We start from the raw sequence: 24822 nt of genomic DNA on the forward strand, positions 1-24822 counted from the left end.
ATCAATAGAATCATCAACAATATGTTTCAGCTGACTTTTCCAATCATCTTCATAGGAGCTATACTAGAACAAGAGGTCATCAAATGATGACTATTGCTAACAAGAGGTCATCAAATGAGATTTATGAAAAGACCCACTCCTTTTTACCCACAGCTATTCGACTATGGAACTCTATGCCAAAAGAAACAGTTACTATGAATTCTCCTAACTTATGTTCATTTATTAAGTGTATGTTAACTTGATATGCATTACACTCACTCTTGATGCCCTTTTCTGTTACACCTTTTCAGTCATTAAGTCAGTCACTATGTCAAGTCAATAAGTCTAAGTCCTTGAAATTAGGTTAGGTAATCCTAAGGCTGCAGCACATGTTGCTGTCAGACCTTCAGTGCTGCATGGTCACTGTAAAGTGCTAATAATAATAATAATAATGTTACATGTGCACTTGGTAACACGGTAAGGAAACGGATTTGTAAAGGTAACATTCACAGACACGAGAGCACGTGCCAAAATATTTGACCTTTTAGCAGGGACGAGCAGTGGAGGAAGAATGGCGTCCACGCGACTTGTAGATGAAATAGGTGTACTCATGCAGCACCCGATGGCATTTTACGAAGAAATCATTCATAGAAGCGGTGAGAATTTTGTACGCGCGCTTTTCGTCTAAGCTACGCCCACCTTTTTTGGCATGGACAGATCCTAGGGTGAAGGACTGGTTATGGATGCAGTCACCAATCCCTACGGTGTTGTTATGTGCACTGTATTTGCTGTGCGTTGCTGTGGGCCCAAGAGTGATGAAGAACAGAGAGCCATTTGACCTGAGGCGTGTACTAATCATCTATAATTTTGCCTTGGTGGCACTTTCTGGGTACATTGTTTACCAGGTGAGTGTTTAAGGTCTAGTATGTACTCTCTGTGTGTATGTGTGTACTCTGTGTGTGCGTGCGTGCGTGCATGTGTGTGTGTGTGTGTTGTGTGTGTGTGTGTGTGTGTGTGTGTGTGTGTGTGTGTTCCACTGTGTTGGTATCTAAACCAGCACACAGAATTCCTGTTACCAGCATGCAAATAGTAAAATATAAATTTATATTGTCCGCACTGTTATGCACTCCAAATTTGTGGCTACATCTTGCTCTTTTAGTCAGCTTCTGCCACCAAAGTATGTATAATTACGCTGGATACAAAACAACTAAAACAGAGCCTGGTTGGTAGCTATGTCAAGGGGTAGGCATACTAGTAAGTAGTCTGTAGAACCATCTGCAACCACAGACATGATTTTAAATAAAATACAGTTTGATCACAAAGAGTGATCTGCTGTTTATTGACTCAGAGGTGAAGACATAATATTCCAACCACTTACAGTGCCATAAACCTAATGGAAATGATTCTAGGAAGTAAAAGTATTCATAAACTTTTAAGTGTTCAAATGCGTGTAAGATGGTAACTTACATCAGTACCATCTGGCAATGATGCTAATCAATATACATTTTGTGTGTGCCTTAATAGTATCACGTTGCCACTGGTTTGTGCTGAATTAAGTTTCAGTTTGACTAAAGATTCTGTCTCAAGCTTAACCTTCTCACAAGTAGTTATATATGTGTGAAAAATGTTGATAAGTTGTACCTTTATTCCAGGGACCTGATTTCAGAGGTACTACATAAAATTATCACTTAAAGCACTGCCTATGCTTGTGTGTACGAAAAATACAGCACTTATGGTAAGGTCTTGAAACTGATATAGCACTCAGCTTTACCTCGTGCTGTTTTACTTCCTCAACTACACCCACTTGCGTTTTACTTTGTGTGAGAGGATCAAAGTGCTGCTGCTGCCACGGACTGTACTTTCCATACGGTACCAATTAGCTACGTACGTAACTGTCTGTATAAGTCATACAGTACAGTTATGTGCGTAATTGAAATACAGTTATGTAGATAATTACAGTGCACTTGGGCAAATACAGTACAGTTATGCAGAACAGTTATGTAAGGAATGTCACAAAAACAACCCCACTTATGTAAATCATTACATACTAGCCAGACTAATCATACCAGTTGGTTCTACGACTAGAAATAGATTATGTGAATGCTCACTGATAGTCCAATCACTGAAAATTGAAGTGGTTTAGTCATGCAAGATGACCGCTGCGATCAAGAAGTACACTTACAGCACCACCTACATTTGTGTGTACGAAGAGTACAACACTTGAGGGGTGTGTGTCTCAAGGCAAATACAGCACTTGACTTTGCCTTGTGCTGTATTAGCCTCTCAACATGCTCCCTCATGCTGTATTTTGTGAGACGGTACTTTAAAACACTGCACATCTATAGAAAATACAGTAGGGTGTGTTGAGAGTCTAATACAGCACAGTATACCACCAAGTAAACTTGTATATTCTAGTTGTCTTCTTTGAAGCGATCACCTTGTGACTCATACCTCTCCAGTCATCAGATTATTAGAGGGTGTCCATATAATTTATAGAGCAAGCAGCTAGGATTAGTACGACTAGTTTTATAACATTTTTAAATGTCACAAAAATGATCTAGCAGGTTGTTTTGTAATAGAAACTTGCATACTTTTCTAGCTGTGCCAAAAGTAGAACATAAATTTTCTTTAACTTCCACCTAATTTCTTTATTAGGTAATAGTAATTATGGTATGAATAATATGTATTGATCTTTGGAAGGTACTGAGGTACTCAGCAAAAACCTGCCCTCCTAGTTTGCTCAAGCATAAGAAAAAATGCTAAAACAAAATTGTAAAATTATGCATGCTGCAAAAAAAATTATGCGAGCCATTACTCAGAGAAGCAAGACTCAAATCTATACACTATCTTATTTTTGCCTGCTCATGGCAGAGTTTGAAAAAATCTTTGTTTTGGTTTTGTAACTCAAATGGTATAGGTGTCACATGTATTTGTTTACGATGCAGTAGATGTAAACAAGATTGTCTCATCATTTCCTCTGCCTTCATACGTGAATGTGTAAGTGACTACAGGGCTAAAGCCATACCTTTGTTGATTTGCCAATCCATGGTGAACATGTTAAACCAAATCCCAATAATGCAAACAGGAGCTATGGCTATGCGAATACAAGTACCTGCATGTAGTTTCAGTTTGGTTGTTGTACAGAACAATGTCCTTCCTCTTCTTACTGTCTGTCACTTTAATTCCAAAACTACTCACCACAATGGGCTGAATATTTGATGATCCATTCCTTGGAATGCTGTGAAAAAAATTGGAATTTGAACAAACTAGGTAGGCGATATTCACATTTATTAAGCAGTACTCTGAGTGATGGCCATGTGATAGTCACACTGTATGAGTTTCCCAACATGCACTCCGATCAAACAGTACAGTAGTACTGTTTAGTAGGGGTCCTCCCTAAAATTAAGGGTGCTGCCCAATATGCAGCCATTATAGAAATATCATATGTGATGGAAATCACCTTTACAGAATAGTCTTAGTCCAAATCTAGAAAGCACAGACAGCTGGATATTGAATTTTAGAAAAAAGTCTTGTGATGAAAAGTAGTAAAACAAGATACGTGAATGATGGTAGCTATTACAACATAGCTAAGGGGGAAAATCCTTATTGGCATATAGCTACCATCATTCATATCTTGTTTTACTAATTTTTATTGAGCTTATAAGTGTACCTGCTACTCTACTTCATATTAATAATTGTACTAGTCTACATTTAGCTTCTCGTGTGTTGTGAAAAGCACTTATTTAAGTGATTTTGACCACCAATATATGTTCCTGCCTGCATGGTAATAATATCCTACTTAGTAAAAAGTTCTTTAGTCTTGACATACATAAGACAAGTTGACTGCACGAGTTCTCATATTTTTCTGATATTGCTAGTTTGTGTTATACAGCTAATGTTAGCATCATACAGTGAGTGATTTCCTCCTCCTCTACCCATCATACAGTGTAGGATAGTTTTATTGCGTTTTTGTAGCCAAAAGGAATATTTCCGCATGTTTGCGGCTTGTTGTGGAGTAGCACTAGAGCACAAGTTCTGGAGGGGTCCAATGTTGTGCTGTTCTCACTAAGGTACCTTGCATGTTCCTGTTATTACCAATCACATGTATAGCAATAGATTGTAAGTGTTACTACCCATGTAGAGCTGGTTAATGATGTCCAATAGAACATTCACTAAGAATTACATTACAGGGAGATTTGCAGGTTACGAATATTGTGATATACAATAAAATCCGTTATATTTGTTGAAATAACACAACACAACATTACATTACAAGTGAGGTCAATGACAATAGTACATGCATACTGTTGGTAACAAGTACTTATGTATGTGTGTATAGTTTGTATGACATTAATGGCCTATATTACTGTGTAGTTGGTCACCTTGTCAATTGAAGCTGGTTATAACTACATCTGTCAGCCAATGTCCTACTCTACAGAACCAGTCCATGTTGGGGTTAGTTGATGTAATGAGTGTTCTCAGTAAAACATTTCTATTACTGTATACGTGTATTGACATACAAATTTTCAAGGAACCAAGATTTTATTATCGCGGGGTAAAAGCTTCTATCATAAAGCAGGATTAGATGAAGATATTTTTTCATTTTAATGTGCAGGCCTTTTCCATTTCCTGAAAATTTGATTTGTAGATGATATTTCACCAAGTGTGTGCTGTGCGGAAAAAATTGATTCAAAGGTATTAAATTGTTCTTAAATAGTATTTCTACTAGGCCCTATGTGACTGGATAAACAGATTGAGGTAAGCGATTGGCTTACAACCAAATTGCATATGAAGACTTATGTGATGCATAACACGAAGTCATTGGTGCACTACTGCAAATTGATACCTTGCTAGGACACAAACGAGGACAAAGGTATGCCCATGATGTGTACTGTGGTATACCAATAGGCACCCGTCTGGTTGAAGTATTGTCAATTATCAAACTCATACCTATAGCTGTACACTTGTCTGAAAGCATTAAACAGTTAGATAGCAAGTCTAAGAAAAAATCCACTAAGAAAAGGTTGTAAGAATTTCATAGCAATTGCAGTTTGGATTGCAGTGGAGCATTTTGGCCTTGGTTATACCTAACCGATACTGCCAAGATCACAGGTGCCATGAAGGTATTGTAAGGCTGGTTCCAGGCCAGTATTTTTCATGCACTATACAGCACTAGATTGTTCTGTACAATTACAGTATGTAATACTTTTGACGTAGATTGCTGCAGCACTGTGGTGGTATTACTTCTCCAAGTTTGTGGAGTTCTTTGATACTATTTTCTTCATCCTGCGCAAGAAGAACAATCAGATATCATTCCTCCATGTCTACCACCACACCTCCATGTTCTTCCTTTGGTGGATAGGGATCAAGTGGGTAGCTGGTGGACAGTGTAAGTGACACTAATACTATATGTAGCCACCAATAACTAGTTGTGTTGAGGTAACAATTGATTCACTGGTTCACGTTTGACCACGTGGGAACTATTGATGGTTCTAATAGGAATCATACAAATGTATACCGTTTGTATATGAGAACCTTTGTGGTAACCTTTTGGTACCAAGTGGGTATCTATTGGCACCATATAAGTACCCTTTATTATATTGTGGCCATCATCTGGTAACCTTTAGGTACTGGGTTGGTACCATATGGGCATGTGCTTGTATACCCATGATTTTGATAATAGGTACCCAGAGTGTATTGTGGTAGTTGCTTGTTGTCAGAACAGACGCCACATGGTCTTACATATACTACACCTGCCGGTACTACAAGAACACAACAAAACTGGCCCAATAAAGGCTCACATTGGTCAAGCAATGAAAGTTGATCTTTTCATATTACTTGGTTACTGGGTGGCTTCCTCAGTCCAAGTGGATTCATTAAAACTGATGGTCCTTCTCATGGCACAATACACTATAATTATCCCCATGATGGATGTGGAGGTTAATGGTTAATGCTATCTATTATATTACTATAGCTTTGATGGGAGCACTGGCCAATTCAGTAGTACACCTTATCATGTATACCTACTATGGCTTCTCTGCTTTTGGCCCTTCTGTCCAGAAGTACATTGGCAAATACAAGAAACGAGTGACCCAACTACAACTGGTAAGAAATATGCACTGTTAACTCTGTTAATCATGATGTAGAGAGGGAGGCTAGTGTACTGTTAGTTAGTTGTGTATATGTGCATAACAGTAGTTGACTGAACAAGCTAGTATTAATGTGTACTGTATTGTGTAATACAAGAAGCTAATATGACAGATGAATTTTTGATTCACTGGAATGACAAAAACATCATAAACACAACTAAACTCTAATACTACACTAAAAACAAAACTTAATATGTGACTGGATTTTGGAAAAACGATCCAAATCGCACATTAGAAATTTTGAGATAAACGGTTTTAAAGAATTAAAGCCAGCATAAGTCTCCAAGGATAGCAAGCACGCGTATGAAATTTACACAAGAGATACATCAATCTGTTACCTTTCAGGCCACTTCCAGTACTTGTAGCTGCTTGTAGAGTTTCCCGCCAAATAAGATAGAAAATCTGAGCAGTTGGATGAGCGAAGTAGTATCACGAGTGCTCACAAAGGGGCGGAGGGTGGTGGGGAGGGCAAGAGATAGACCTCAAAATGGAGGCAGGCCATGATTGGAGTCCAGACACGGGATTACAGGGCTGTGCTGGCTCCTTAGTGGCTGATATGTAGCAAAATCAACAGAGAAAACGTGTCCACCAGTAAACCACTGATTCTTGCCAAGCCAGGTCCTTCACAAGGCCTGAAACCGCCATTTGAGCACTCCATATCACCCAGAAAAGATGTCTGTTAAAACCAGCCTGGAGTAGTTTGAGTAGTACTGAGGGTCAAAACTAGTAGTACGGTAGTGTAGCTATCCACTGGTGGTGTTAGTTTGATTTTGCCTGATGTGCGATTTGGATCGGTTTTGTAAAATCTGGTCACATATGCAAATGCCATCCATATATTGGTAAAGAGGAATACAGATATGTATTTTGCTAGAAGATGTCACACTGTATTGTAGAACATCAACATGTGGTACTAAAGTAAGAAGTTGGCTTCTCTTAACAGTTAATTTAGTGTTCATTTAGTGGGACCAGTCATCTATTTGGACCAAACACTATTCTGCCCTTAACAGTGAATGTTCCAGTAATTATCACAAAGTGCAGTTTTTTGGAACTAATTTCTACAAGCATCATTAAACAACAACACTGTGTGTCTGTTATGAAATGGATTGCACAATTGTCCGATCAGCTGGCAATTTGTTCACGACATTGTGAAAAGTGTTGGGTTAGGTGGTGTGATGGTGTTATAGTTTCAATTTGTTCTTTTAAAATCTCTAGCACTATTCACTTCCTGTATAACCAACATAGATACTATGCAATTGTACCACAGATAGTTTTCAGTTAATATTAATCCTTTGGCCCCGAATGCCACTATAGTGGCTTTGGTTCTTAAAACCGAAACTTATATTATGTAAAATACATGTTTTGACATACAACACTTGGGCTCCCTTTAATGTGTGTATGGACCACCTATTCCTCCATGGTTACTTGCAATGAATAGTTCTGCAATATCAAGACACGCAGTAGTGAGTTATGTGGCTAAGAAAGTCAGCATGCCACATCATGGGTATATTGACAGGAAGAAAGATTTCACACATGCTAGCTACATGGCCCCTTCTCAAAAGAATATCATTTTTGCATTATAGCTGTCTGCCAGGTAGGGTAGGATGTACAGAAAATTTGATTAAATTCACATCAGCCATTTGTGAGATATGGACTTTCAAAATCTCAATTTTTTCTTCTCTTAAGCCATAAGGGGTCTATTGTATAAAGATTAACATTCTAAGTTTGCTGTGAATCTGATAAATATCCACAGAGCTATGAATGTTTATTCGCATAAAATATCAAACTTTTCTCGTGGCTACAGGGTAAACCGAGCATGGGAATAACTTGAAAATCAGTGTATACATAGGCTGATTGTCGTAGCAGTTGCTTGAAAAACAATGGAGTTACAGCTACAGAGTTAAAAGCATAAACTAAACAAGCGTGAAATCACGGGATTGAAATACTCTAATAGAGCAGTCACCGCAGGGTAAACAGGATGCACAAAAATTGTCGAAGTGAGGTAAAGTGGCAATGGTTAAGGATGCAGCTGTTAAGGTATGGAGGTCCCTGGTTTGAACCCTGGTAAATTTCTCTTTAATTTCCACTTTATAAATGAACATTCAATCTGTTTATTTTCATAGATCTATATACTATTGGAAATTCTAGGTTGCTCTAGAACATTCTAGCTATGTACATTCTATATATTAGAAGTGTTTGTGATATAGACGTAAACATAAATATATATATAATATATCATTGTGTCTTTGTAGATAAGAAGAAAATTAATGTGGGTAAAAAAGTCAGCCATAAGTTGGTTTTGGGGCCTTATAAGATACAAAAATTCACGCATTAACAACCAAGCTGTGAAAAAATGGTGTGGTTTGTAAAAGCTTGGGTAAAAAAAGAAATAAAAGTGGCAGCCAAGAAATGGCTACAATGATGTCAGATAAATGACATAACTATTACTATGTTTCTTCTATCCACTGTGACATCACAGGTAGTATCATCGTATCATCTTAGAAAAGACCAAAAATTCTTTCCAATGCAAATTTGTCTTATATTATGCTACGATGTTTGGATAAAGTTTAAGAAAATGACCACAAAGTAACTTGGTCCAAACTGTTTACTCATAGGAATGTATTCCAATTACGAGTTAGTATGTAATGCATGTTGTGAGAGCCGCTATAGTGGCATTCATGTTTAATAAAACATTTTCTATTAACTTCAGGGTCATAAGATTATATAAAAGAAATGTGTAAGATCAACCGTAGTGTGTCATGCAACCAGGGCTGCCCAGAATAATTAAGGGGTCCAGGGCAAAGAGTTAAAGTGGGGCCTAGGGGGAAGGAGGGTCCCACTCTGAATCACAACTTCAGCCTAGCTGTAAGTCAAAGACCAAAACAAAAGGTCATTACATGTTGACAATGACAATAGCTGCTTCTCACCAATTATATCATAACTACATGCATAGCTTGCTACACTGCTCTTCTGAAAAACACTGTGACTGCTCTATCCAGATCTTGACTGCTCTATTAGAGTACATCAATCTAGGAGGGCACTTGATGGGGCCCCTTTCAGGCTGGGGCCCAGGACAAATGCCCCAGTTGCCCCCCTTGTGGGTGGCCCTGCATGCAACCTAAGAAGCCAGTGTACCACATCAGTCTGTTATTTGAAGGACAAGAGTGTGATTTGCATACATATGTGGCTTCACACTCCTTTACCCTAATGAAACAATTTTTTACAGTGGAGTTGCCTGCCAGGTAAGGCAGGCCATTTGCCAAGTTTACAAAACCAAGATATGAATGAACTTTTAGCCTTTTTCTTCTTTTCGCACACTTTACCAAAACAGTTGTAAAACACAGACGTGTTTGATTACATGAAATTTGGCACAGGTAAAGATGGTCTAAAAGTGAGTCTCAGCACCCCAATTTTTTAGAGCTGAGTGATAGCTATCAGTATCCATGATTGACAGTAACTTTTATGTCACCAGACACTCAACCTCACATATATGACACATGAATAATCCAATTACACACCACATATTTGCTTTTCTAATGCTCCATTGGTAAAAATTATTATGTATTACAGTTGTAATATTTGTTGTGCATGATCTACTGGACTTTCGCAGTTACCTCAACTTTAACAATATGATGTTTACTTCTCTTCTTGACTAAGCACAGATATGCATAATTTATCACGATAGAATGATAACATACTATCATAATCATGATTGTTACTCACTATCATGACAATCGATAGATCACAACTATAGCTCAGCTCTACAATTTTTGTGTAACAAGAATGGAGGTATGATTACTTATTTACATAAATAAAGAGACTGATTTTCTATCATTGCTACATGGTAAACCAATGGAAGGAATGACTTGAAATCAGTCGATAGATGGTAACCATTAGTGATAAGTTTGCAACTATATCAATTAATTACGATAATTGCATCACGATACGATAGTTATCACGTAAATCCAAATGATAAGATGCATAATGTAGCACTAATTTTACTTATTTTCTATGAATACAGGTAAAGGCACATCCTGTATACCTGAATGCATATGTATGTCATGCTAATATACAGCAAAGTTCAATCATTAGAATACAATAAACAAATGAATGCTTAAATTGTTTGAGTAATTCTGGGGAGGTAAGAATGTCTAATATTGGTGCTCATGATAATCACAAGCTATTATCATATCACGATAATGAACCACTGTGATACGATTATCACACTATCAATATTATTGCACATCACTAGTAACCATTAGATGCAAACCTTTTGTAATTTGACAGAAATGGGTATAGTGGCCATGGAGCTATAATACAAAATCTAAACATGTGTTACAAGCTTGCAATTGAGTTTCATGAATAAAAATGATTTCTTGTTGCACCTACCAGGAAAACTGCTAAAGGAAATTAGAAGAAGCCAGATTTAAAACCATTGCAAAAACCAAACACATGGAAAGTGCGCAATGAGATTCTCTATTAGTGCAATCTTTTTAATAGAGCATTCGGTTTGTACAAAATGTAACAAACAAATATATATTTCTAGAAAAGAAAAAAAAGCAAGCCCCATAGGGTTGCAAATGCAAACAGAAGTGATATGATACCAAATCAGTCAAGCTGTAATAAAAAATGTGTGGCCCCTATAAAAAAACAGGAGAGTGGAAAAGTTGTGAAATCAAAAGCAGTGGCCAATAAATGGATCAATGTCAATAATTTTAATAATGAGACAGTATTTCCATGCCGTTAAAAGGTATATGTTACAGCTATTTCTAGGCTACCATCTTTGGTTTTAACGTTTTTCACTCTAGCCTTTTTAGAGGAGTCACATCCTTTTATCACAGCTTGGCTATATATTATGTAGATTCATTGTAGTCTTGGAGAATCAATTTCATCCTTATAGTAGTAGCATGTGATCACCACTGCACCAATAGAACTCATCATGATACATAGCCCCTACACTGCTTGAAGGTTCTTAGTTTACTAATTTGTTAAGATGCCTTACTGTAGTTATACTGATAGTAAAGTGTCAGTAAACTTAAGTATATGGAACATAATTATTTTACTAAGTTTTAAACTCTCAGTAAAACATCAGTGATGCGGGTTTACTGAAAAACTACTAAAATAACAAACAATTAACTGTTCCATATACTGGGAATATACCACTGTAGTAAACTAAGATACTTCAAGCAGTGCTAGTAGCTAGCATGTCAGCACAATAAGTCTCTGTGTTATCTGTATTGACTGTGTGTAGTATTAGAGTGTATTGTGTATATTCTGTTGGTGTGTCTTCCTGTGCTGTTTCATTGGAGTGTTCCTGTATACGAATGTGTACAGTTTAGAGCAATATACAAAACACTGGAGCTAAACAATTTTCATGCTTTACTGATCAATAAGCTATAGTGTAATATCAAGATTAAACATTATTTACTCTTGGTAATATGTAAATTACCATATTTTTACAAATTTCCGAGGGACATAATTTTTGCGGTTTTCACCCGTCCATCCTTGAAAATTAACAAATAAGTTAGCACCATGCTGTCTAATAGGTAACCTCAATGAAAAATGAGTGATCCTCGAAAATATAAAACTTTGAAAATCTTGATCCTCAAAAATTATGTACTTCGAAAATTTGTGCGTATATGATAATAATCAAGTTAATAAGTGTGTGCCATAGTAGGCAAGTTGTATAGTGGCAGTACATAATAAATTTTTTCTTTTTATTATTATTATTTTGTATGTAATAAAATTGGTTGCAATCCACCCGTACTGGCATTATAGTAGAAGTCTTATAACACTATTTACCATCATGATTGTTAGAGAGATGCATCGCAATCATTCTCTATATCCTGTGTATGACTTCACCTGTAGCATAATGGTGGTATTAATTCATTCAGCTATAGATTTACAACAACAATATTTGAGAGAATCATGTGAAGGGACTTATATAAATACAATATAAATACTGTGCAGAAAATCATTTTCATCATACAGTATGGTAGTGACTGTGTATTAGAGATCATGGAGGTTTGTATTTTCTCACAAAATTATACTATATTGGCCAGAAACCAGCTTTATAATACATTCATAGCATCTTGGCCTTCAGTACAACCCAAAATGCAGTTTGCTATGAAATGTAGAGGAATTTTCTACTGCCTGATTGATTTCTTCAGACAAGTGTAATCTGATAACAGCTGGGGCTACGGGCTTAATTTTTTTTCATTGTTTGATGTTGCTTCAGACAGGTGCCTTTTTGGCATACCACAATATGTACAATGTATGCATCATGGACTTACCTTTGTCCTCTTTTGATGCTCCATTTTTCTTTCTGACAGTGCAAGGTATGTAGCGCATGATGGCTTCCCCACATTTGTAATGAAAATCATCCATATTTTCTGTAGGATTGATTGCAGGGTGCTTCTTGTAATGTTCTTTCTTTGCAAATGCTGTGTAACATGCTGAAAACGAAGCATAATGGCCACTTCATTTTTTCAGTAACTGATGGTTGGGGCACACATACATGAAATAATTTATGGTGTCATTGTTTCTTTTGATTCAGTAAGTATGATCAGAGGAATGAACAGACTTCACTTAAACACAAGTAGTGCATCAAGTGTTATGGTGTTATGTTATAAACATGTAGTATGCTAGCGCAATAAAAAAATTTTAAATTAAAAAATGAAGTAATTAGCATTCCAGTGATAAAAGTAGTGAAACAAGAGATGATGGCAGTTATGAAGGAAACCCTACTTGACATTGTAGCAATGTGGGAAAATCCTGCCAATTTAGGGATTTTTTCACATTGCTACCAGTGTTGGGAGTAACGTGCTACTTATGTAACGCGTTACGTAATATTATTACTTTTGTGGTAACAAAGTAATATAACAAAATACGCTATAAAAACAGGTAATATAACTCACTTGCAAATGTAACGCGTTACCTAAGTAATATAGTTACTGTAACGAATCTAATATTACGTAATATTATTACTAAAAATAGCGAAGTTACTAATCTCGTTAGTAACCCACTGAGTAACGCCCAGCCACAACGAAGTAATGAAGCCTACTAAGTGAGGCTTATTCACCAGCTACTTACTTATATCAAGACTTGCACATTGTCCAACAACGCAATCGTGTCACGTGATAAGGTGGTAGTTTCACACGTGACAGCTTAAGGCTATGGACACAAAGTAATATAATATGTAATATTATTATAGTTACTTTATTTTATGGGTAATATGTAACTGTAACTAAATAGTTCAGCTGCAAGTAATATGTAACTAGTTACTTTTAAAAAGTAACTTGCCCAACACTGATTGCTACAATGCTAAGTAGTTTTCCCTCAAGTTACCATTATCTCTTGTTTCACTACTTTTTATTCCTGAAACCTTAAAAAATTATTGCATGAGTTTTAGAGCATAACTATAAAATACTTGTGTGGCTATGACTGCTGTATTAGAGTATCTCGATCTTGCTACTCAGCTACGCAGTAGATTAAGCTATTTGATGTGGTACAGTACTTTGTTTTCTATGGAGTTAGATTGTTGACGAGCATGGCCTCAGTATACTAGAGGTGTGTTCTGAGGCATGCAATCATTTATAAGCCCAGCTTAGCTGCTACTATACTACCAGGGATACTACAGTTAAGTGCCTCAAATAGTTTAATTTGTTGGAATCACAAAAGGCACATCTCTATCTGTGAGTTTGCTGTTGTGGCATAAAATGGTGGCTGCATGCTGCTTTGTGTGGCCTTGAGACTGTGGTTGCCAGGCTGGTAGACCAAAACTCGACTGTTCTGTAAAGGCGACTTTTGTCATGTAGCTATGATTAGGGTTTTACATTACAAAAGATCACTGCACCAATAGACACAATCCAAAACTACGTAATCGTCATAGCAACAGCTTTCCGCCATTTTGAGTGGGGCCAATATATCAATTATTACGATTGCATCACATTGAAATCCAATGATGAATAAAGCTCGAACTAGGGGGTATTGTCGAACAATTGGCCGTGGAAGTCTTCAAGGTTGTAAATTGGTTAGAGGCAGGTGGTTATCAGGGTTGAACAAGGCGCGAAGCATCGACAACTCAAATTGCCTTGTTGGCCCACACAGGAAGCACTGCGAAGCAAATAGATAGTATTTTAGTATCCATTACTGCAGTAAATTATTAGTGATAGTAACCATAGTAGAGGCTGACCATCCAGGCACTCCTTGTACAGGTAAACAAAGGAATTAGTGTTGTCGGCCCTTTGCACCTTGTTCATCACCTGATAATCACCTGCCTTTAGCCAGAACAAGGAATTTACAGCATTGAAAGCTTCCATGGACTATTGTTTGACAATACCACTTAGTTCGAACTTTCTTCATCGCTGAATTTCAATGCAGTGCAGTCAGTGATTATTGAAATTGGCCCCATTCAAAATGGTATCCGAAAAGTGGACGTGGTTTTGGATAGTGTCTATTTATGTAGTGTCAGCTCTATTTAGTGCACATCTTTTGTCTATGTGTATTAAGTTTGTAAGTATGTAGCGGTATCAAACAGCATAATAATAGGGCTTCACAACAGGTGCTGCTAAAATTGTCGCATCCAAAACATACCACAGAATTACACTGCACTGATTGCTCTATTAGGGTATTTTGCTGTCTAGTTGAAGTGCAATATGTTTTGCAAAATTATCACATTATTTCACTTTAAAAAATACAAGTATAGACTTTTCATCCCACATTATGAAATAACTGATCCTTGGCCTAATGTGATTTGATGACATGTGGCTTTGTGGTTGTCAATTGTTAATACTACAGAAGACCCATTCATTATTGTCTCATTTGAGCCATTAGGTCGTGTTGAATAACTTGAATGCGCACAATGCTATATGGATTGAGTTAGTATTGTGTAATGTTTTTATTATGTGCACTTCACAAGGAATGAGAAAGTCTGACTTTTTATCATCAATAACAAAAGAATTGATGAAAAAGCTGCGGTGTATTTTAAGTACATTATCAACATTCTCTGTTAGTCTGTCTGCTGTTGATACTATTTCTTAAACCATAGATCCTTTATGCCCCCGGGATAGGAATCTCCACATACTTACTGTACTTTGTGCTTGACCAAGGTGAAGAAATATTGAACTATTGTTCTACTGTGAATCTCGTGTTGTTCACTACAGTTATCTTTACTGCAAATAGGGTGAAAAAGCGATTGTGGAGGCAAATAATAGCAGTAAAACTTGCTGATAGACTCAAGTGACTGAAACTTTGGCTAGCTGTAAGTCTTGAACTGGTCATTGTATGAATGTCAAATTCAGTCCGTAAGTATAACTTGGGTCAAACAATTGAACTGACATAGTCATTAGTCCATTTCTCCTTTGATAGTGCATTTCGAATCCTACTGCTTGAATGATGTGGCAAACTTTGTACCCGCCTGAAATAATGTCTTCTTATCTTACAATTTCTTTTGTGTATTTACCAGTCCTTCATTAATCAAACTGAAGTAAACTCATCATCCCTACTGTCCACTAAACAGAGAAATAATTATATTAAGTCGAGTTAATATTGCATTAATTCACAGATGTCTTTGCAGAAAGGTGTCGATGGAGGTGCCAAAGGAGGTGTTGAAAACTGCAAATTCCGGTGTAAAGGATCTACGGGAAAACATCACCTGGTGTGCAAATATGGCTAAATAGCAATACACTAGAATGGCTATAGTAGAGTTTGTTTAAGCACTTATTAATTGTACTAATTCTCCTTTACTAGCTTATCAAATTCCTAATTTTTGTTTGTTGTGGCAAAATGATTACTACTGCACTATATCAAAGCAAAGAATAGCGCCAGACATGTGAGGCTATCAAAACTTTACTAGTGGTTAATAAAGTAGTCATCATTGCTTGGCTTTCGACTCTATTATATACACAACCATACACACAGAGAACAATACTTGGAGAAGCTTACCTAATCCACTTACTTTGAGTGTTGGAGGCATGATACAAAAATTCCATACATGATGGTAGACATGTGCCAGGCATCACAATGACATTGATAACTAACCATGCCAGTATCATTAGCCATTGTTAATTACTTTTGTCTGAGTCAGTCAGTCAGTCAGTCAGTCAGTCAGTCAACAGGTTTGGTAAAACAATTACTTATCTGAACATTTCAAGTTGCAAGATATGATTTTTACCTAACCAGTACTGCAAAGGTAAGGTAAGGCTGGTCTAATTTTTAGCAAGAACACAAAGCTTCATGATCTCCACTATGCAATACTGCTGCTCTGTGTGATGATGTTTCTTTCCTCTTGCAAGGCTAACACTGAGCATTGATGCTAAATTTGTTGGTAGTGGTATCTATGTTTTGTGACACATTTTACTGAGTTTTTCTTGTTACAATGAAGACCAGGGTAAAGTGATGCAACATCAATTTAACATACAGGGGAATCACATTGTTCTATACAAACAAGTGTGGCCATTATGAAAATTAGTTGTGCAAGCATCAATGGGCTTATATAAATGTAAAGACAACACAATGTGTGAATTACTTCTTGAATTATCTAGAAACCTGACTGTTTGTTTCATTGAACAGTTTCACGTGGTCGTAGGATGAAGATAACCAATACCCTAGTACTACAAATACACTGTAATAATGCGATGTGTGTGTATGTGTGTGAATGTCAGTTGACAGGCCGATAAGGTAAGGTGTGTGTGTGTGTGTACAACAGGAGGTAATTAAATAATTGTTTAATATTATGTCAAATGACCTATGTATTATTAATGAGTATGGGGAAGAATTGTACTCTAAGGCTAGTAAGAATTTGGATCTTAATATGATGTAATGGTTTATTTGAGGCATGTGCGTATTGCATCATTTCTCTGTAGTATGTAGTTAATTTTCTAAGAATGAAATGTTAGTAATCTTCATAGTAAACACATCAAACCAGCACAACTTCTTTAACTAGAATGAAGTCTTGCATGTACCTATACGATTATGTAACTGGAAACACGTCTGTTGGCTACAGTCATGGGATCAAACAAAGTCCATGCAGTATCTTCTATATACAAAGCCACTGATAGCCTGGCTACTGATTTACAAGAGTCTACCCTTCTTTCTATAAGTACTACATTCAAATACTCAGGAATTTTAATTTGTAGTTACATAAAAATTGATACTCATAACCCGTTGGTTGTCAGTTATGAGCATTAAAGAAAGTGATGAAGGTCAAAGAGCTACCAGTTCCACTCAGGAAGTGCTGTTGACCAGATTTTGTTGAACAGATATGTCTACATTAACCAGGTGAATGAGTTATTGTGGGACACTTGAAAATGTGGACACCTGCATAATCTGGACACCTGCATAATCTGGACACTTGCCAAAATAATTATCGCTTAGCACATAAGGACAACTTGATAATTGGGAGACGTTGTTGGTCCTAAGGTGTCCATAATACACTGCCACCGTATAGATACAGTAGCACTTAGCTGAGTGTGCCTTATGACATCATTATTGCAAGGTACATAAAATTATGCCACATAAACTTGAAATGAATGTATATATGTATTATAATGTCTTTTTAGTTTCATTCAGTGTAAGTTGTTTGTTGTTTAGCAACAGAAACCAGTTGATGGGTCCTTTGAATTGCTAACTGGTAGCAAAATTGTCTGTTGTATGAGTCCAGACAGTGTTCTTGGCAGGACAGAATCCTCATCTGTTGTACTGTAGTGTGTATGACTATTTGTACAAGTGGGAAGTATGCTGACCAGCGTGTCGCCACAGGAAGCGCTGAATATGTTAATTATACAGTATGGTAGTACTGATGATGAAGGTTTAGACTTTCCTACCTAAAAATAGCTCCCTGTATTTTTCCTGCTATGGTATACAGCTTGGTTAGATATAGTTAAATCCAAAGCCAAACAAGTTTCTATGGAAGTATATCTCAGACTGGCTGATTCCTTTAGCCAAGCATAATTATGGTTAAGGGCTATGGACTTGATTTCTGAACTGTTCAATGTCACTTTAGCTCAAGATGTCAGTGCCAACCACAGCAGCTACCATGCATGCATCATGGACTGGCTACTGTCCTCTTTTGTGTCCCGTTTCTCCACTACTGCAAAAGTGTTGTTCTGCTGTATGAACTGTCAGTTCAAGGTGACTATGGGATGGAAGCACTAAAGCTATTGTTGAAGTGTTCTGACCTTTCATCTTCACAATTGTGATACTTCCTGTCACATGTAAAGTTTGTAAGTAGCAGTTCTGTTTAGTCGGTTACATATTAGTAACTGGATTTCACTGAATACAGCTTCAAGCATTGTAAGTGTTCGTGGCTTTGAGCTCATTATGTGTTACCTACAGTACTACTACACATGTTATAGCGTGCAAAACTTAGTTATGTGAAATTTGTTCTTTAGCTGAGTTGATGCTGTTGTGGTAGGACAGCCAGTGGTAGTGGCATGGGTGGTAGTTGCACTAATTGTAGAAATGAGTAGCAAGATAATTCATCCACTTATATTATGCACTTTTTACATATAAAATTATGTAATGCAGTCTAATAACAAGGAAGTTATCTCTCTGTCTATGGCTGCCCTTTGCAGCTATACAAAAAACTGGAAATCAATTGCATGGCCATCACATTATACAGCCTGTTAATAATATGATATAGCTATGAAAACATCCACACCTGCAGATATAGGTGTTTCATTTCTATATAATATATTCAAATGTAAAATTTCTAACTTTTCCTTATACTTGTTTTTATTTTGTAATAAAATAATTCATCACTTGTGAATTTGTGAATATCAAAGAATGGCACTGGACACATCAACTGTGTGACTGAATGTATTTCCTGACTATATAGCAATTACTAAACACAACATTTTGTTTTCAACTATGGAATGTCTGTTACAAATAAAGGAGCGCCTGTTATCAAGTTGGAGAGTATGGATGATTCTCATGATACAACAGAAGTCATAGCATGCTACCCATGAATCGACATTATGTGATAGTTGAGAATGAAATGGGACACAGAGGAGGCCATTGCAGTTAGCAATAAGGAAAATTTTTCTGGCTGAAGCAATGTCAAACAGTGACGAAATTAAGACCACAACCCTAAGTTATGCTTGGCTGCGTTGTGCACTGAATCTAAGTCTAACCAGATGATATTCACATTTGTACTGTAGCTCAGTTACTCATGCGTGCACATATGACACTGGACACGGATACACACTCCACACACTTTTGTGTACTAGTAGCGGAGTGGTTTCTTTCTAGCAATGATAATCATGACTTTCTTATGAACAGTGTATACACCAGTTCAGTGACATGTCCTTAATTATCATGCTTTGTCAGACAACACCTTATATGGCATTCACTTATATAGCTTTTTTATGAATAGCACAGCTATCATAGGCATTGTTTACTGTATGTTAATAGACTATTATTTGTGGAAATGAACTCTGCAGTGGTTGGATAAAATTTCTTTTACCAGATGTAGTGAGTTCAGCATACCACTAGTGGCTTCTATTAAGCCACATTAGCCCACTACTTCCTGTGACAACTGTTTTAAAACCATGTCATGTTGTCACTGAGGTTGAGTGGGCTAGAGCAATAACTGATTACAAACCACAAGCTTAATGCCTTGTAACTATGTAGCAGTTGATTTCTGATATGCTTTTTGTACTGGCACAGCAATAACTCTTTAAAAATAGCTAGTGTATACCAAATGTGAATTGATTCTGATCAATGGTTTTATGATTCTTCCGTTAATCAGTAAGGTGGGCATGGACAGTCTCCAAGTGTCCATATTATACAAATTCCACTCTAATCCTTCCAAGTACTAGATAGATACCTATGGCATGATTCATGGTTGACTGCCATCATTTAATTATAACAAGATGGTAGCAAGTGGTCTTTGGGTCGCATTTAACTACTGGTAGCAAGCTGCTAGGATGTAAAGAAACTGTTAGGTGAGACAGGATATAGCTCTTTTGCAGTTGAATATTTTATTGGTGATAATTATGTAATTGGTGTTATGTGGTCATCCCACACCACACAGCCACCCATATGGTGGTTGTACTATTTCTTAAGAACTGCCTGCATAGTAATGCCAACAAGGAAAGCATCTTGTTAAAACAATCACAAATATGATTTCGTAAGTAGGGGAAAGGCTACTTGCTGGTATTTTATTAAAATGTAACCTTACTGCATCCTTACAACATCATTCTCAGGAAACCCTTTTCATTTTCTCAAGAAACGAGAAGAACTACTAATACAGCCACATCCCGATGTTGAAAACAGCAAATATGTATAGCTCTGTTTTGCTTACAGCAGCTTTATTGTTAGTGAAGGAAGGCGTAGTCTTACAACGTGAAGTGTGTAGTAAAATGCAAAGTCTGTACTGATGAATGACAGTGACACTTGAATTGTTAGTGTACATAATTGAGTTATTTCAACTCCATTAATGGTATGTCTAAATTGTGTCATTCCTTTTAATTGTAAGTAGCACAAAACACGTATTGAATGCTGTTATTTCACTTTACTTATGAAAGTTGGTCTATTGTTCCAGTATATATACCAAATGCCTGCAGCTGGGTGTAATACACTTCGTAGCCGCAGTTTATAAATTACAACAAGTACACAAAATAATTTTGGAATTTTCAACTAGAGTAGGGACCATAGCACATCAGTAAAAAGTACTGAAACAAGCTGGAGTAGTGCATGATATTAAATCACAGTAAAACAATAATAAGTGTTATATCCCTACTGTGAATTTCCGTATCTTGAGCACAGTAGGGATAAAGCCTTATTGTTTTACTATGATATAATATCATGCACTACTCCAGCTTGTTTCAGTACTTTTTATTGATGTGCTATAATCCCTACTCTAGTTGAAAATTCCAAAAAATTTTGTGTACTTATTTGTTAATTAAAAAAAAAAATTACTGGTGAATCCTACCTAGTCTGGCATAGCCAGACCCTCGTGAACCGGCTATGCCAGACTAGGTGAACCCACGCATACTGCATCAAAAGAAAGAAATAGTGCCATGTTCCCCAGTTATATCAATTATCATCTGAAAAGTGAAGTATACATTATGCTTCGTTGTCAGCTATGTTCAACCCGTTACACTGCAGTACGAATCAAGAACTGTTCGAAAAGCACTTCTCCAATCAAAGTAGCCATGACCTCTCAGGTCAAAGTGATGTCTGAACAGTGAAAAAAATCAAGCTTGTAACCTTAGCTATTGTTGAGTTATGCTTGTCTGAAGGTCAGTTACTCAGTCAGTTACTCAGTCAGTAGAAAATTCTGTTAAATAATTAAAAAAAAGCAACTTGTCGAAAACATTTCAGGTCGATCTGAAGACTTGTTTGGGCTTAGTTTTGCCTAACCAATACTGCCTCATCGTCGTCTGGGAAAAGTGAGGCTAGTTTTTGGTGATGTTTTTTCATGGGCCATGCCGGCCTACTCCTTTGTGGTCCCCACTATATAGTACTATCATACTGTATGATATAAATAGTCTTCTTTACCCACAAAATTAATAGCCTTCCTTAAACAAATATTTTGCTGGAGTGGAGTGAGACATGCAAACATATATAATTACTTCAAGTACATATAAGACTTATCCGTATTCAATAATGTGCAGACTTGACTCCAAAGTCAGAGGAAATTAACTGTTGATAAACCCTGAGGTGAAGCTAAGAAATTTCTGATGACTGAGGAGGAGAGGTGTATATAAGTGCAATACACCGTGGTTCATATGTCTCGTAATTAACACGCATTACACGAAAAACTAACACACCATACCTAACATAACAAATGAACTCGCAGCATGCAATTCACCATAGCTTTTTATAGTGCAAGTTGTTTAGAGGCTTCCTCTATCAACTGACAATGGAAGATTGATTGTGGGACTTTGTAAACATATTCTGTATGTCCCTAGGACTTGTCCATTCATAGGGTAAACATGAAAGTGATAGCTAGCTTAATTATGAGGCTATGGAAGCTGCCTAACTGACTTCCTGCATAACAGCACACACTCTTCTCAGCCCACTCATGATTGAATTTTATGGCAACTGCTACATGGCAGTTGTTAAATTGTGTGGGAAGCCTGAAACCATTGATGTATAAAGATGTGAATCATGGGTGGACAATTAATCAAGCTAATTAATATTTTAAAACTTACAGCTACCATGTTGTTTCAGTGTGTTTATTCTGAAATGAACAGTATCAGTAACTTTAGTCCATTTGATCTTGCAATTGTATAGTGGTATATCTGTCATATTAGCTTCTTGGGTCAGTTGCACGACATATCATCATCATGTCTAGTTTACCGCACTACATAACTAACTGTATGTGTGTGTTTATTGTAGGTCCAGTTCGTCGGTGCCTTGATACATGGTTCCAACTCGCTATACATTGACTGTAACTTTCCTAAATGGATGCATTACATCCTGTTGGGATATGCAACGTCTTTTGTTATACTCTTCACAAACTTTTACGTCATTGCTTACACAAAAAAGAGTGACAAGTCAGCTAGCAAAACTAGCGAGGGTGTCAGAATTCAAAACGGATCTGTGCCGACTAGTGAAGATGCCAAGAAACATGATTAGGCTGTGGTATTAGTGACCATTAGGTACTAAGTAATGCACACATATTATATAATCAATGAGTTTTTCTTTTTTGTAAAACCACAACATACTTTCTATTTATCATACAAGTAAACTGTTTCATTTGCATGTCATGGTAATATGAGGGCTACTGTCTATATATTCTGTTTATACAAAACCGTAGTAAATTGTCTTAACATCAAAAGACATGCTAAACAAGTGTTCATGGAATTTTTCACCAAAGACCATGTATACGACTTCTGCTATAGTTTCTATTCTGTGGACCAATCTGATTGTATTTGGGTGAAAAATGTTTGAGTAGCGTTACAGGAATGAACGTAATTTTAATACTGACTTTCAGCTGCTTACACAGTAAGTCCACATAGACTTAAATATTAGTTTCTCATCCTCCTGTACTCACCACTACTCAAAATAGCAGTGTGGGAGGGTGGATTTTTTTACTAACTAGATAGTTGAATTAGCTAGCTAAAATTACTCAAAATTCAATTTTCTTAGAAGGTAGGGCCAACTATATATAATGTGCTAATTGGCCTCCCTTAGCCACTAGTGGTACACAACATCCTTGATGAGGTATAAGAGAAACAACAATGTGAGTGGGGATGAGAAACTAAATAAGTTTTTGTGGCTTTATAGGTACTTTTGCATGTATGCTACGTAGCTCAATACAGCCACATTCAGGTCTGGTCTTTAGGCCTGAAAATTCTGTTGCATTTCAAAAATACTTACCATGATTTATTATTAACAAAACTATAGTACCAGGAGATTTATTATTGACTATTGGTAGCACAATTTAATTAGTGGACAATAAGGAAATTCAATATTCATTGCATATCTAAAGTGCATTGTAAGTCTTGATAACTGACTTGCTTAGTCACAGAATGTGATAGAAACAATAAATACATCCTGGCATGCGCTATGCATGAGGACTGACTTGGAATGTTTGGCTATATGGGTGTTCATCCTAGGTGTTGATCATTGGCATACTCACTAACATTGAAATATGATTGCCTATAGAGATGATGACTCATGATAGATGTACACCTCACTTTTGGTGTATACGATAACATGTGATCAGTTTTGTAGTGACACTAAAATTATTATGAGAGTGTCAACTTGACATAAGTCTAGCCATATTGCTACAGTAAATGTTTACATTTGACATTTGTTTGTAAACACTGGATGATCAAATGTGAAACAGAAAATTTAACAAGAAGCAGGATATCCTGGGTGTATTCCCAGCTAGTATTAACTTTTGTCTCAACTACAAAAACTATTTTATTTGTTGTGGTAAGTTAATTGTAGCAATACTGCCACATTTAAAAGCTCATTAATGTACTAGCCCCAGCCCAGAAATGTCATTCGTGCAGGTACACTTTAAAGCAAAACTTATGCATAATTTTACAACCTTATAAGGGATGCACATAGTACGGCATTGTACAGGTCACATGTATATGGTAAACTACATGTAACGTCTCAATTTCACAAGAAAACAAACAGAAGAGGTGATGTACTTGAATGATTTTCAGTGATACTGGCTGCTATTGGCATTTGCAATAATTGTATGTTTTCTGGCTGACACTGTCAAGAATGTACACTCAAGCCATACATGTGGCATGGCTGTTGATAGCTTATCACTTAGAACAGAACATCACAGTGTATTCAAGCATAGATAGATATTAACAAGAGTATATTAAGGGATGTGTCGTGAGCCCTTTTCTACTATCTATTGACTACACAACAAGCCAAGCCTACGTGAATTCATTAATATAACCATTGTTTATTGGCAAGCCCATCTCTGTACATTCAGTTCTGCATTTCTGGTCCAGTGTAGCACATCATAGTTTATCACATTGAATTGTACTATAGCTAGTTTTGTAGTGAAACAGATGATGCCTCCTGAGGGAGGCATAGCAGATCAGTGATCAATTGTGAGATCTGCAATGCTACTCAGCACATCAGTGATCATTAGTGAGGTGTGCTGTGTGTTGACTACCTCAACTAGAGATATGCAGATACGTACCCATGATCTGCTATATAGGAGGTCTCTAATAATTTTAGAGAACCTCTCCAGAGGTCTCTTAGGGATTTTAAA

General features: G+C 36.7%; 1 protein-coding gene across 2 annotated transcripts; it reads left to right on the top strand.

Annotated features, from left to right (window-relative positions):
• Positions 1 to 488: 488 nt before the first annotated feature.
• Positions 489 to 22832, top strand: LOC136261395 (very long chain fatty acid elongase 4-like). Of its 2 annotated transcripts, XM_066055400.1 has the most exons (8): positions 489 to 635; positions 697 to 884; positions 4354 to 4434; positions 4709 to 4737; positions 4834 to 4852; positions 5197 to 5368; positions 5954 to 6084; positions 22473 to 22832. In XM_066055400.1, the coding sequence occupies exons 1-8, from the start codon at positions 551 to 553 to the stop codon at positions 22710 to 22712; spliced, it is 945 nt and encodes a 314-aa protein (XP_065911472.1). In that variant the 5' UTR covers positions 489 to 550; the 3' UTR covers positions 22713 to 22832. The 2 variants fall into 2 exon arrangements, with proteins under 2 accessions (XP_065911472.1, XP_065911473.1); XM_066055401.1 differs by lacking the exons at positions 4709 to 4737; positions 4834 to 4852.
• The last annotated feature ends 1990 nt before the right edge of the window (positions 22833 to 24822 follow it).

This window comes from Dysidea avara, chromosome 7, assembly GCF_963678975.1.
Source record: "Dysidea avara chromosome 7, odDysAvar1.4, whole genome shotgun sequence".
NCBI classification, from domain to species: domain Eukaryota; kingdom Metazoa; phylum Porifera; class Demospongiae; order Dictyoceratida; family Dysideidae; genus Dysidea; species Dysidea avara.